This window comes from Agelaius tricolor, unplaced genomic scaffold (genome assembly GCF_023055355.1).
Source record: "Agelaius tricolor isolate 1412-34295 unplaced genomic scaffold, bAgeTri1.0.p SCAF_5, whole genome shotgun sequence".
In the NCBI taxonomy this organism is placed as follows: domain Eukaryota; kingdom Metazoa; phylum Chordata; class Aves; order Passeriformes; family Icteridae; genus Agelaius; species Agelaius tricolor.
Genome location: NW_027269265.1, coordinates 41,399,193 through 41,414,847, shown reverse-complemented (window position 1 = coordinate 41,414,847; position 15,655 = coordinate 41,399,193). Strand labels below are relative to the sequence as shown.

General features: G+C 38.0%; 1 protein-coding gene across 1 annotated transcript in view; it reads left to right on the top strand.

The window, feature by feature from the left end:
• The window catches only part of TTC17 (tetratricopeptide repeat domain 17), a 54,704-nt gene that overhangs the window by 20,293 nt on the left and 18,756 nt on the right, over window positions 1-15,655 (top strand). The window contains exons 12-16 of the mRNA XM_071427585.1: window positions 250-365; window positions 1,478-1,652; window positions 2,149-2,226; window positions 4,358-4,582; window positions 6,750-6,936. Of these exons, the coding sequence (XP_071283686.1) occupies window positions 250-365; window positions 1,478-1,652; window positions 2,149-2,226; window positions 4,358-4,582; window positions 6,750-6,936 (781 nt within the window). The remainder of the gene's footprint in view (window positions 1-249; window positions 366-1,477; window positions 1,653-2,148; window positions 2,227-4,357; window positions 4,583-6,749; window positions 6,937-15,655) is intronic.

Genomic DNA, 15,655 nt, shown 5'->3' with positions numbered 1-15,655 from the left:
GAAACTACTGGAGCACTGAGGGAGTTGTTCTGTAAACATCTGCTGCAAGTAAAGTGGTACAGCTAAAGATAGAAATTTCAACTGCTGATATTAAAAAAAGATGGAAAAACAATAGCTATAAAGATCTCAGTTTTGTTTTGCTTTGTTTTTTTTCTTCTGACTATCCTTTAATGTTTCTTTTATTACCTTGTTCATTAGAATATTAAAAATGTTGAGAAAATATTAAAAAATAATTCCTTTCCCCCTTAGGACAAACAGCATATTCTTTGGCCTCAGCGGTCAGATTGCATGAAATCTTTCCCCAGAATTCCTGACCCAGAAGAACTGCCAACTTATTTCTTGCCTCCAGAAAACAGGGGATTCAGGCAAGTGTTGATTTTTAAAAGCTGTATTTGTAAATCTTTATTTTATGACTGAAGAGTGTTTTCTTTCTGGAGAGGATGGATGCAATTAGTAAACAACAGCACAGGGGTGTTCAAACCTCTTTATCTGGCCTTTCCACAGAAGGAAGGCATTTTCTTTGATTGTTGTCTTTGCTGTAAGTATAACAGCCAGGGCCAATTTCGTGGTGATTCTTCCCTGACTGTTGGTCCAGGGTGAGCACACTAAACACAGACAGAATGGGGATTTAAGCACAAGTCTGAATGTCTTGTGAACTATATTAATAAAAAAACAACTTGAGAGAGAGAATGAGGTGAGCATCTATTTAATAACTACAGTTAACTCTTGTGCATTACATACATCCTATTAGCTTTAGTTATGATGACACAAAACAATGAAGGCCAGAAAACAGTAAAAAAGGATTAGGAGTGGAAAACTCCAGCTCATTTCTTTGGGACAGAGGTAGAAAATCAGCTTAGTCATGGAAGAGTCAGTAATACTTATATAGGATAAAATAAATGTGTCTGTACTACAGTAGCTAACTTACATAGATCAATACAGTGTTGTAATGCCCTAATCACTTAAATTATGACAGTGGTAGTAAAAAGGCTGTTTTGTTCTACCTAGTCATTACAATACTAGTATTGAGCTTGTGTTAAAGGTTCCCATCTAAAAACATCCAGCAACTTCCTTTGGAGAAAAGCAGTTTTCATCTTAGAATGTTATTTATACATAATTTGGCTACCTCTTGATATTTTTGAAATCAAGTTCTAGTGTAAAAAATTCAACTTTTTTTTTATCACGTATCTGTTTAGTCCTCAACTTCACAGAATCCTTATTAGCATAATATGAGACCCTTCTGTTATCTCTACTGCACTGTGCATTGTTCTCGTTATAAGCACATTATTCTGTGCTTAAAAATGGAAAGTAAAGACCTTGTAAATCACTTTTCAAGGGAAGGGTGGTCCTTGAGTTCTTCATGTTTGCAGCTCACGTCTCATAGGAGTCTGCAGTACAAGGCTTAGCAGATTCGTGTATTTCTACATGATGGCATGCAGCACATCTGTTAATTTGTCTTGTTTCTCCTTATTGCTAGAATCCAGCCAATACTGAATATTCCAGGAGATACTGTTGAGCATGGAGAAGCACAGGCACCAGATTGTTCTTCCATTACTGATGCTCGTAATAATGAATCTCTAAACATACTGGTGAAGGAACTAGACACTAATCTAGATTTGAAATTCAGGATGCCAGACAATCAAGCAAGACAGGTAAGAGATGTTTTCTTGTTGGTTCTCTTCTGGTTTAAAATCCTTCTTTTTATTGCCTTAAAAATGTTATTCAGATCATAAAAGACTTTGATATTTCAAGGTAATCAGTACTTCTGAAAAATGTGGGCAAATTCTTTCTAATAGTATTGGAGAAAGGGTTAACTTGTCTGGCTTCTTTCAGATGCTGACCAAAAGCACACAAAATGGGAAATTTAATTTACTCTTTGAAATCACATCTTTCTTTTAAATCTAACAGTCACTTGATACAATTAATTTCCAAGAGCTACTGCATTCTACCGAGCTGGTAACTTCATAGTGCATTCTGGAGATTGGTTGCTTTAAGTGTTAAGTGTTCACATCCTCTTCTTAGTACAATATATTTATCTTCCCTTTGCTGAAGAGAAGATTTAAGGAAGCAAGTGTTGAATGGCCCTTGTAGATCTTGACTGTAAAATTTATTCAGTAGTTTGGGGAAAAACAAATCTTTGTCTTTCAGGTTTTGCATTCTCGTATCAACAATGAAACTATTACACTGGCAAAGATAGGAGTGTTTCTAGATCATGCCATGAAAAAGGTATGTCCATCTGTCACATGAGATGAATTCAGAATTCTTGCTTGAGATTTGTTTTTATACTTCTAAAGTAGTCAGTGACACACTAGAAAGGAGTTTATTTGCTGCCTGTAACTGAAATGAAAGTAACTTTAAAAGCCATGTTTACAAAGCAGAAATACATAGAGAAGTATCTAATTTAGCTTAATGTGGACCAAACAGCCCTGTAGTTGCTTGTTCTTGTTGTAAGGGTACGGAGCAGCAATATATTAGCTAATTCTGGCAGCCATTTGCTTAACTGGGAGTAGTAGATTGAAGCTACTCCTCCGTCTGCCACCCCTTCCTGCATGCCTTCCTTGTGCTCTTCCCCCTCCTTCCCACTACCCTGCTTTTCCCCCTACTCTCCCTCCAAGGAAACCAACCCTCTGTCAATCTTCTGTCAGGATAATTAGCACTCTGGGGCAAAGAATGTACCTCTGTATAGAAGCCTGTGGAATGCCACCTCCATCTTGCGTGGGGCCTTTGAGAGTCAAGTGACAGGAAGCATTGAGAGAGACGTTGACTCTTTTTGACATGTCAAGCTGATACTTCTCAGTTTAACTTTCTTGTAGAAGTTGTGTCAAGGTATTATATGTAGATACTTTTCTAGTCTAAAATCAGTACCATTTACTATGTGCATCTGTCTTAACCAGGAGAAGAAATGAGCAGTAGGAGTTGATTCCTATTATTGTGTTGTTCAGAAGAGTTCTATACATGTCTAATATCTTACTGTGCAGTGCACGAGTATTTTTGTTTCCACTGTAGTATTCTGTTGCTGTCATGCTAAAAGCCTGAATTTTTCTGCCTGCTGATGTAGGAGCAGTCTAGTGTTTTACCTGTTCTGCTAATGATAAACTACTAAGAGCAGGAATGCCAGAGTTAGTATCTTTGTATTGGGAAAGACAAAATGCTGATAACTTGCTGAGAATTTAGTTCAGGGAGATCAGTGAGACCTGTGAATGAAGAGTAATTCAATGAGGAGTTTGGAATGAAGAACATGAGGAGTTTGGAATGAAGAACAATGTGCATTGCAAAACAGGGATCATTAATAATCTTGAAATCACAGGTTAGGTAAGGTACTCCAAACGATAAATATTGTATCATATTGATATCTTTCAGTTCATCTAGAACCATAGTTAGAACCCTTCTGTGGGAGGGGTTTTTTAAAACCTGGAACAAAAATGTTCTTACTAACTCAACATAGTATCACTGTTTTGCTTCCTTAATCCTTGCTGTAGGTTTCCTACTCAAGCATGCATTTGGGCTTCAGACACATAGGTAGAACTGAACATCCATTTCAGGCATTGGTTTTATGCTCTAAATGTTTTGTAGAATTGGGTAATACAGAATGATGAAAATATTAAAAACTAGAACATGCTTCTAAATAATTTCAAAGTGCATCTAAAAGTGGATGTTTTGCCTACCTCTGTCAACCTGTCAGAATTTTTGAATTCTGATATTTCTCCTCTAGGTTGAGTGCTTCTTTTTGCTGTTACAGGTTAAAGAGGAGGAAGGAACATTCAAGGTGTATTTGACACTTCCTCCATTCTTTCATCTGCTCTCACTTACTGCTTACTATTTTACAATCTTTAAACAGTATCTAATGCATGCCAGTTGTCAACTTTAATAAGACAAATACATAACTAAATCTAAGAAAAAGTAACTCTGAAACCTTAAATTGACAGGGAAAGGTAATGTTAGAGGACCTGGAAGCACATCTGCCTGACTTTCAAGTTCTAGCATTTTACACTGATCTGTGTTTATATAATTTTAAGACTCTGCAGTGGCCCTCAAGCATTGCTTCCTGTAATGAACTAACCATTATCACTTGTACATTTTAAAGGATTTTTTGGTCATGATACAAAACATTCATATGAGTAGAGTGTGAGCAGCTGCTACTAAATTGCAGTTCAACCTGTAAATCATGTCCATTTGAGTAGAATGGAGCAGATTGAATAATCTACTAATAGTTATAGCCAAGTCTAATTTGTATCCATTTAACAATGTAGTATGCAAGAGTGAGTTCTGTTTGCTTATTATTAAAGAGCAGGTATTTCTGTCTTCCTGAGACACCTCTTTGTGGGTGTTTTTATCCTTTTCCCTGACTCTCCTATAGCCAGAAGATCCTCTGTGGCTTGTGCTTAATGAAGCTGGATTGTACTGGCGTGCAGTTGGAAATAGCACCTTTGCTATCACCTGTTTGCAAAAAGCATATAATTTGGCTCCACATGAGTATCAGGACATCCCTCTGGTCAACCTTGCTAACCTCTTGTTTCATTATGGTCTTCATTCGGATGCCAGCAGGCTCCTGCTGAAGGCTTTGGCCATCAATGCCTCTGAGGTAAGATAATGGGGTTTTGTGTTTGCCCAGCAGTGAATATGTTTTCCTTCATTATTTTTTAAGTACATGTTACTTGTGTTTACCTGCACGTGCAGTTCATCTTCCAGCTGGTGATTTGCAATGGATGTTCATTTCCATATAAATTCCTGTCTGCACCAGGGGAGATGCTGATTGTTGAGAGTATAAACATCTAGAGAAGTTCTTGTAAATCAGTGACAGACTTCTAGCCTCCCAAAACCTATATTATCAGCAGTACCTCCAAAGAATTTAATCTTGGTGTTTGGCAAGATTTTAACCTAAAACAGAGATCTGTCAAGTTGTCAGCATTGTATCTTGATTCTTAAAACCCTTAAAGTAGTGTGTATGCCACCAAGATCTTTATAGACATCTTTCTGCGACACTTGATTTTTATCTGTACAGTTTTATTTGTCCCTAGCTTTTGTCTATCTACATAAAGGAAAATGTGTTCTAGGTGTTTGGTGGCTTTACTTCCAGCCATAGATTCAAACCAGGTTTTTGTATTTCTGAACAGTAACATGATAAACATTCTGTAGGTTGTCACCTATGTCATATAGGCAGTTTCTGTATTATTCAGAAACTGCTTGAACTACTGGACTGACCAGAACAGTTGTGAAAAGAAAGGGGGAGGGAATGGCATAGCAGGGAACATCTTTTTTCTAGCAGGTAATTTTGGTCTTGCATCACAGACACTTCAGTAAGAAGTTAAGTGACTTCTTTCCTGTGCTTCTAGCTCTCTAGTTAGATTAACAGCATTTAAACCTGCCAGGCCATCAGTCACCTAGCACATAAAAAAGCTAAAAACAGAGTAAGTTTGTTCAGTGTAGCATTCAGAAACAAAATTTCAAGTGTTGGAAAGGAATGTAGTCCATTTGGGTGACAGGTAAGAGTGCAAAAAGGAACTACAGAAACAACTATGCTTGATTGATGTGCCTTAAGAAGAACATATGAAAACACAGGCTTGGAGGGGAGGAACCTAGGAATCCTCAGGACCATGCTTTGTGAGTAGGGCTTTTCTTGAAAAGTACTTGTAAATGCTACCTCATTACAGTAATGCCTGCTCGTGTTTTTTTCAGGTGTACTCAGTCCTGTAATACCTATTGTACCAGAAAAACTAGCAGGAGGCATTGCACTTGAATGGTATTTCCTGGAATATAATGGAAAGTAAATACAAGTTAAAATTAATTACAGCTACTGGGAATAAAAGATGTGCTCCATCAACAAAAGCTCTTAAAAAGAAAAAAAATCCTGTTGCTCTGCTTGCACAGTTTTCTGAATACTGTTTAGTAATGCAAGCTGAGTTGGAAAAATCTTCAGCTACTGCTCAGTCTTCACATTTTTAGATAATGAATGTAAAAACTGTTTCAGTGGGAAAAATGACTGCTTAAATTGTAATACTCTAGTCTTTATTCTAGCAGTGTATTGGTAATTGCAGGCAAATTACTTTGACCAAGTGAAAGACTTTTCAGTCAATCAATAAATGTAATGCTTTACTCTGTGCCTGTAATAAAGTGTTGACTTCTACCCAGTGAAAAATGTGTTTATAATCTTTACTTTTCAAAGAAATACATATTTCAGAGATAGTAGCCAAAAGCAGTAGACAAAAATATTGTTTTACAAAGAATGGAAAGGCATAAATGCGTACCCCTGGGCTAGTGCAACATTGGTGTTTCCGGTAACCTGGCTTTTCTGAGGTAAATCTGAACACTCTTGGCAAATGCAATGCATCTGTGTCCTGCTAGAACACTAGTGATATTTTATTTTTTTTGTGGACTTTTAATGATTCTAAATTGCCTTTGCACATTTCAGTTTAGTCCTGTGGCATACTCTGCAGTAAGCATTATGTTTCTGATGGTTAGTAAGTACTTTAAGCTTCATTTCAGTCTGTGTGTATTTAACAGCTGTTTTTTGTTGTGGAAAGATGGAACTCTTAACACAACCCTGTGGCAAATCAACTTTTGGTTACCACCAATGCATCAGTCTGTTAGTTTTCCATTGTAAGAATAGGCGGTGCCTGTTTAGAAAGTTTTCTAAATTCTTTCCCACCAAATTTATGAGGGTGTGACTTGACAAGGGTATTTCCTAGTCGGCTTCAATCTTAAAACAGTGAACATACTTATGCTGCAGTGTATTGCTTTTGTGTTCACAGCCCCTGACTTTTCTGAGCCTAGGAAATGCATACCTGGCTCAGAACAACATCAGTGGAGCACTGCAGGCCTTCAGACATGCACTGGATTTGACAGCCAAGTGCTTGGAGTGTGAAAGCAGCCTGAAGATGATCCGCTGTCTGCAGTTTTATCCTTTCCTCTACAACATCACCTCTTCTGTGTGCAGTGGTAAGCAACTGCTGAAAGGTGGACCACAACTGAAATAATGTCTGTTTGCCTTGGGTGTTGGAAATTTTATTTTTCCCCAAGTTTCCACCCTTCTGCTTCACAGTGCTTTCTACCTTTAAGGATCACGGTTGAGACGTTGCTTTTAATGGAAAAGTTACAGTCCATCAAATAATTGCTTGAGGATGACTTCTTGAATATCTAGAGGGCTTCCACTGAGTGCAAATTACTTCCTGACTGTCAGTAATACCTTAACAGCACCACCAATATCTCTTACTGGTTAACAAGGAATGCTGGATTCAGTATTTATGAAAGGGCACATCTACTTCTAGGCTGCTCAACAGCCCCTTTGTACATCCCTTCAGGTTTTACAGTCAGCTGGATTTGTTTCCTTAAAGCTGAAGAATTTGAGGAAGGGCAGTTTAGTTTGAATTCATATCCTTTCAGTGGGTTCAGTACTTTGGTTGTCATTTTCTAGAGTTCAGTCTTCAAGGAATAGACTGTCTTGTGTCAGCATTATATTATTTGTATGAGGCCAAGATCATTGCTCTCAACACTCCAAAAATCTGTAAGAATTAATTAGAATCCAATCTCTCCCCAAAAAAAATTTGTAAATATTTTTTTATTTATTGTTATTTATTGTCATTAATGACTACTCATATTTTTAAAAAATAATAGTTTTTGGAGGTGGATTCTTTCATTTCATTCAATCCTACTGAATACTTTCAGTTCTTTGTCTGTACTCGAATATGGCCAATGTGACACTCATGAGCATCCTTGAAGATGATTTATTAATATATTTTCTAATCCCTTTTGTCTCAAATTGTTGCTAAGGTAACTTTCCATCTAATATTTTCTTTATTTTCAGTGTAAACCTCACCAGAGAAATGCTTGTGATTTTTAGCATTTCTAGGACTTCCCCTGAGGGTTTTTTAAAATTCTCTCTCCAGTGGAGAGGCATGGAGAAACCTCCTCTGATTTAGCATCTAGAGTTGTGCTGTCTAAAAACAGACTAGAGGCCATCCTATCTCCTGGTACAATATGGATGATGCCATCGTAGGTGAAATTCCAGGACTGTGCCATTAAATAATAGTACTTTTTATGTCCCTGTGCACTTTGCTGTGATTGAGAGCCCATCAGCTGTGCAGAGAATTGAGTGCTGTTTGGCTGTGTGGGCTGCAGTGAATGGTGTAGCAGCCCAGCTGATGGGTCTCGTGCTGATATTCACAATGTCAACTCCTATGCTGGCACCTGACAATAAATCTCTTAATTTCAGATTACCCTTAAAAAAATCCTAGGAGATACTGTAAGCAGGAATAGAACTTGCACATTTCATCACAAGAGACACATTCTTCTAAAAAGTAAAGCAAAACAGTTTTTGTTTACTGCTAATTAAGCTCTTTTAAAAACTCACAATGTTAAAGTTATTCCAGTCAAACTTTAGTCATAGCTACTCTGTCTTAAAGTTAAGCAGAAAGCAATTTAAAAGTATATTCACAGAACTTAAACAGAAACATGCAGTGGTTGTATCTGAACTCCAGAGTTCTCTTTGACATCTTTTGTTTTATATGCTTTTCTTCCTTCAACTTGGCATAATGTAATTTGGTTGATTTTTGGCTTCTGCTTGCATTGGTTCCTGATCCAGGGTGTTCATTCTGAGGTCAGCTGTTACAGCATATACTGTTTAGGACATTTGTGTTTCTTGAATGTGAGGGAAAACCCATCTCAAAAGTGCTTAAGAAAAAAGTGTTATCTTGCCTTTTATTGCCAGCTTGGCCACTGGTTAGCAAAGTGAGCCTGAATATATTTATCTGGTACGTTGGAGCTGGGATTTGGTCAATAAGGAATTTGTGAAGCTGCTAAATCAACAAGGAGTAGAATATGCCTTAGCAGGTTAATGTAGTCATTAAATTTCACTATTCTGTTATTTAAGTATTTTACTCTGTATTTATGTTATTTGCCTTTTTCTAGGACTTTTCTTAATATTTATTTTTTATTTTTATTTATTAGATCTTTTAGGTCATCTTTTGGTTTAGTGCAAGAAACCTGAAAATATAAAGCTGACAAATAGGATAAATTTCTTTGTGCATTCTTGAGCAGAATGTAAGATAAACATATTGGTTAATTCAGCCTTGATGATGATTTGTTGTTTAAGTCCAAACTCAAAATTTAAAAAATGAAAAGTAGATTTACCTATCTTATTTGCATATGGCTTGGGTAAATATTTTTCCCCCACTGCAAACTTCAACTGACTCAAGAGAAACCTTGACAGGCTACATGAAAGTGAGGTAAAGTCTCCAAAACCAGAATGATTTCAAGAATTTGTACTCAGAAATCATATTTTGCTCTTAAAAGTATCCTGAAACTTTGGGAGTCTTCTACTGCTCCTTCAGTCCAAGGAAAACAGTTGAAAAGAGATTGTTATTATTCACTTGATGGCATGCCATAAAGTATTTGTATCTTTTGAGATCTATATCTTCTACTGAAAAATGTACCAAGAATTTGGAATGTGAGATGTTTCTCTGGTTTAATATCTTGTTTTGATGAGCATTCCTTCAGTATTTCTGAAAGTAACAGCAGTAGGCTTCCTGTGCTTTGGGTTGTAGGCCCATGTGATAGCTGTGTTTTTGCTTCGCCTGTCAAAAGCCTCTGTTCATGAAAACTGAACTGAGGAGCGAGACATGGAATTCCTTGCTCTGCTGCCGTGAGCCATTGGCAGAATCCAGCAAATGGTCAGTTGGAATTATATGCTAGCATGAGATGGAATATGGGATCAAAAATCTGAATTCATGGCCTGATTTTTGATTACAGTATGTGCTTGGTGTTTATTTCAAATAAGTGAAATAGGCATTTCCTCAAGCATGTTGGGACGTTTGCTGTTAGCCCAGGACGTTGGAAGTGTGACAGACTAACGCTGAGTTTTTGGATGCTTGCTTATATTTTCCTGTCTGTACTGCTGCCTGGTACTGTTTTTTAGTAACTTACTTCTGATATAGATAATTTATATTTCAAACCCGAGAATTAAAAATCTCGGACCAACACTTTTCTTTTTAACTTTTGCCTCCTGTATTCAAGTTTATATAAATGTTCTTTTTTTCATTGTAGAAGAACTTCCAAAACTGCAGAGGTTTTTGGTGGGGTGTTTTATGGAGGATGTGTGAGAAGTGTCCAGTGTTTTTCCAACCCTGTCACCTGTGACACATATGAGTTCAGGCAGTTGTATCTAATATAGATGATATATACAGCAAGAACCCACACAGTGCCTTATTCCCAAATAACTGAGAAAACAGTGGGAAGACTTTGTTTTTCCAGCATTATCCTGTGGTGATCCTTCTAGAGGTGACTTGGCAGTGTTAAGGGTGCTGCCACATCAGCTGTTAGGTTACTGGTGAGTCAGTTCGTGAGGCACGTTAAGAAACTTCGTGTTGCTTGACAGATAACTTCAGCACCCATGTCTGACACACAGGTAACAGGAGACCAAGAGATGTGTGTTAACAAGTGTAAAAAGCTTAATGTGAAAAACAGGGACACTCTCAAAGGTGCAGAAATGAAATATTTGGGCTGCTTATTAAGCCAGCAGAGAAAGCCAGCATCATTTTTGTCTGGTGCTAAGTGACGCATTGCTGAGATTTGTCTTCCACACTTTATGGCTTAAAATATTGCATGTAGCTTTTATCAGGTATTAAGGTCTGTAGAGACTATCCAGCTGTGGGATTGTTCCTGTGGCAGTTCACTGGCTGATGTAAACATTTAGATGTTGCCAAGCCTTATTACAAAGATTACAGAATATGAGAACCATATTTTTAGTGTGATGGTCAGCTGGCCCTTGAAACATACTGATTTGTTAGTTGCTGTTGAATAAGACTTTTTTTTCTGTGTGTAAACAGAATTGTTGCCTGGGCAAACAGAAGTCATTTGTACTCAAAATATTTTTATCAGACTAAGCATCTATCTCTGTCTCACAGTTCCATTTGTTTGTTGAGCTCATGCACTTCACATTCTTTCAGACAAGACCAAAATTCAAAATCTTATTAATAGACTGATGCTATTCAAAACATGAAACGTAACTTGTTTCAAGCTTCAAGTTCAAGTCTTACTGTCTTTCATCCTTGGCAGGATAGTGCTTTTACAAAAGGCTTTGTGCTGCTCTTTGCAAAGTCGAGGGAGTGTGAGTTCATAATGAATGTATGTGTATGCCACCGAGAAACCTGAGTCCCTGTGTGTAGAGGGAATGTATGTGAGAGCAGTTCATCCTTCTTCCTCAGAGCGAGTTCTGTAATGGGGATCCGCTTTAGGCGTGGCTTTAGTGCCCTCTTGTGGTACCAATACTCCGTGCCACATGAAATCAAAACTCCTGGTTTATTCTGTCTATTTCCCCTTAAAATAAAACATGGAAAAGGTGCTTCAGCTTATATGTATGTGGATTTCCCTTTATCCCTCAGCACTTAGGTTCTTACAAGTTAAAGTAAGTTAAAGTTAATAAGCTTATACCTTTAAGCAAATTGACCTGAAGGGGAGAGGTTGACCTCAAAGGAGAATCTCTACTTTAAACTCTAATAGTAAGCTTATGACAGATTAAATAACTTCCTTAAATCAACATCCCAGTTTAAGCAAGCATCTGACACTAGTTTGACAACTGCAATCAACTCAGGTCCCTCTAGTGATTGGGGATACACAAACATTAAGCAAAAGTATAACATCATTTTATTTTCAATAGTATATTAAGACACAGGAATGTGAAATACTTTGCATTTTAAAATGCACCTTTCACTTAGTTATTCCCTACTAGTTATGACTGACTTGATAGTCCCAGCAACAGCTACATTTTTGTTCCATTTCCTATAGAATGAGGTCCCATTAGGCATTTTTATTGTAAAAGTAGTTTCCTCCTTCTCCAGCTGCTGTATCTTGTTTGTCCAAGGAATGCTTATCACTTACAGTGTTAATGGTGTTACATTAATGTTAACAGAATAAACATCCCCTAAGGTGTTCACTCTTGGAGCACTTCTGTATGTTTAAAATTCAGCTTTTCCTCACCTTGATTTGCATATTAGAAGGCAAAATTCATGAGTGCTCCTGGACCTTATTGAGAATATTGCATCTACTCTTACTTATCTTAGAGTTTGCAAAAGGGGTGGGATCTTTGGGTGACCATTTGTTTCTCTGTTGCTCTCTCTCTTGCCTTATGATAAAGTTCATTTGTATAAACAGCAGAGTCAACACCAGTAGGGTATTTAAACAACAAGCAGAATTCTATGAAGCACACGAACAGCTTGTCAGAGCTCTCAGAAACACATCAGGGCAATAATTTGCCTTGGTCATGTAGCAGTAGCATGGAGAAAGTGGGTTCTGTGTGAAACAGTGGCTGTTCTAAGATCATTGTTATCCTTTGAAGTTAAATACTCAGTTGTTCATTGGTGCCCCATACACGCACAGGAGTGCATCCACGTGCCTGTTGTTCACCCTGCAAGTTCCACCTGGAATCTGAAAATCAAGCTGGATTCTTGTTCCCTCTGGCAGCCAAGCATCTCTGTCATTGAGGATCGTACAGTGACTGTCCATCTGAAAAATCTGGTGGGTGCCACACAGGTGGACTCTGGGTCACCATATTTGGGCTCTTTAGTGATAAAGGAGTAAGAGGAGATTAAATTGTACTTGTGTAGAGTGAAAACATCTTGCAGAATACAGGCAGGTGGGTGATATGGAGAATGATGGCTGCTCTTTGTCCTGGTGGAATCCAACATCCCTGGTGAGTGAGGGTGTTGGGAAATGTCAGATGTGCTTCTGAGTGGAAGATCTTGGAGAAATCCACGTGAGAATGTGCTCTGTGTGAATAATGTGACCGAGTTATTTTGGGTTTGTGCAACTGTTTCTGCACCACTAGCCCAATAAGGGAAGAAGCAGTTCCCACAGTCCACTTTTGCAGCAGTATTAGAATATTAAGAATATTGACATGATCTTGAAGATAGTTGACCAGATGCAGGCTTCTTGGTACTTTTCACTCCTTGGAGCCTGATTTATAAATCATACTTTTCCCTGAAAAGTCTTCATTTTGTGTCTCTTGAGTGGCTGAAGGAAGTTGAAGGTGAATGACCTTACCCTAATACTGCTGTGCCAAGCTCATTGAAACCTGTCTTCTCTTTCCATGTATTTTTCTTTTCAAAACTATCGAAAGGATGTATAGAAGGGATTCTTAAATTGAAAAATGAAAGAATGTGGTACTATGTTAAACATGGTATTTTTAGCTACACCAGTACCCCAAGGCTGTGCACCCAAGGCTGTGCACCCATTGCTTCCAAGCTGCTGCTTGCTGGAAAGCCATTGAGAATCTTAAAGGTTTCTGTAAACAATGCAGGATTCCTTAAGTATATCCGTGTTGTTCAAATGTCATTCTCTTTTGCATGGGTTAAATATGCTAATGATTGAGTTTGTTCTGCAGCTTCTTTCATCATGCAGAGTATGCCTTGCTATCCTACACACATGGCCTGCTTCTTTCCTGCATGGCAGTGTACCTCACAGCTTCTCCCAGCAGTCATCAGTCTCACTTTGCATCATGCTCTGTTAAGAATGGTACACCTGCAATATTTAGTGTTCTGTATCCATTCTGTCTTTTCCCAAGATCAGAAGGCCATTGGCTAGCAGAGGAGAGAGGAGAAAATTATGGCCTCAGCTGCTGTAGTAACTGAGGGAATGAGAATTGCACTGTGGAAGGGAATTTAGGACTGTAGGAGAATTCAGTGAGAGTTTACTGATGCAAAACCATTCAGTATGAAGAAAAAGCAGTACAGTATTAAATATAATATGACATTTCCCATTTTTATCTGCCTTTACAGTGCAAAAGACTTTTCTTCATATGTTACCTGGATCTTTCCTTTACTTGAGCAATAGCTACATGTTCATGTAGGAGGAGGAGAAACGTCAGGCATTGCTCAAAGGGAAAAGATTCCCTCTCCAACTAAGTTTTCAAAAGCTGATACCTTCAGTTATCAGATATATTACCATTTCTCTGCAGTGTGTGTGGTGCTTTTCCATGACAAGAATATAGAGAAAATGAGAAATTTGTGACTGTGTCTTCCTCTCTGAGAGACTTTCTTTGCCAGTGGCAGTTACTTATGTGTTGCTGCTAAAATTTCTGACTGAACCTTAACTGGATGCACCGCCTAGAGCTGGACCTATTTAAAGAGTTCCAACAACTGCATATGTTCAGCAGCCTTTTTAGGAGGAATAGTAATTCCCCAGCTACATCTGCAGGGAGATGTGGTTTCACAAACATGTTTATAGTTGAGCTGTATGCACTGAATTAGTGAGTTGGTTAAAGCATGTTTAGAAGAGAAAAGAACCACATATGGGAAAGTGACAATGTGTAGTTTAGTGTCATTAGCAGCTGGCGAGACCTTGAAGGCTGTATTCACTTGGCCTAAATCTGAGAACTTGTAAAGTGGTGATGTGTGGCCTCAGCCTGTAATGAGTCATGTGGAGGTTGTCTGGAAGCAGCATGCAGTGCCATGTGCTCAGATTAAAATGAGCTCTGCACGCTGAGCCACGGAGTACCAGGCACTTAACTACCCCTGATCTGTCTGCTTTATTGATTTGTTTTTTCCTTTTAAGGTTGGTTGCCTGGTTCATGTGAGTTTGTGTTGTGCTTTGACTGTCCTCAAAGCTTTAAATCCATCATCTGTTCTGGCTACTAGAGACTGAAACTAGAACAGTTCAGCATTTCCCTAGAGGAAGAAATTGAAGCTTCTTGAATGTTGTAACCATTTTGAGGAGAAAGGACATTCTTGCAAAAATTTTTAGTCTTTCTGCAGTAACTATTCTATGGCTTTGTACTATTCTGGCAGTGTGAGGAGAGTGTTTTCTTGTTGAATTCTAATCTAGAGTGGTTGGCAGTATTCTTGCCCAACATAACCTTCTGCAGGTATTCCTTACTTAAGGCTAATCTTGATCATCAGAACCATCAAACCAGGAATTTTTTTATCCTGTTTACAGAACAGTTCTGCTTTTTAATGGATTTGTGTAGAATGTGCCCTGTCAGGTAAACTGCCAAGCACTTAAAAGCACTCTTAGATTAGTAAGGGACAGGCCTACCTGGCAGTTAACACTGGTTTGCTGTTTGGGTGTGCCAGTAGCTCTGCCTTGGTGTCCAGTTAGGAGGAGCAGTTGCATGAATATCTATTCCAAACAAATCTATAAATTGTCATGGATCTACTCTGACTATGAATCTGTTCTTGCTGAACAGTATAACCTAGTGAAGAGATATACAGATAAACATAAATACAGCCTATCAAAATAGTTTCTCTGAATAAAAAACATGTAATCGGGTCCCTGTGGTATGTTGTTTAAAAGTGGTTATCAAGACATATGCATTCAGAGACGTGGGAAGCTAACAGTAACCCATGGTGGAGTTACTAACTCTCGTAGAGTTCAACTGTATGATGGCATTTCTCAGTAGAATGTTACCATTGTACTTAAAGTCCTTTTTAAACTTGAGTTCATAGATACTTAGGATCTAGCAGTATCTACAAAATATGTGATGCCTAGTATAACAGATATGTGGAAAAGAGGAAAGATTAGAAAGCTCAAAAAAAGGCCACTGTAGCTTTGCCTATGCTAGTGATACTTAAACTAAGAATTGTCTTTTGCTTAATCATAAACTGATTTCAGAATTGTGTTTTGTACAGGGATGTAAATAGTAGTAATTTAATATTCACAGCAAGCCTTA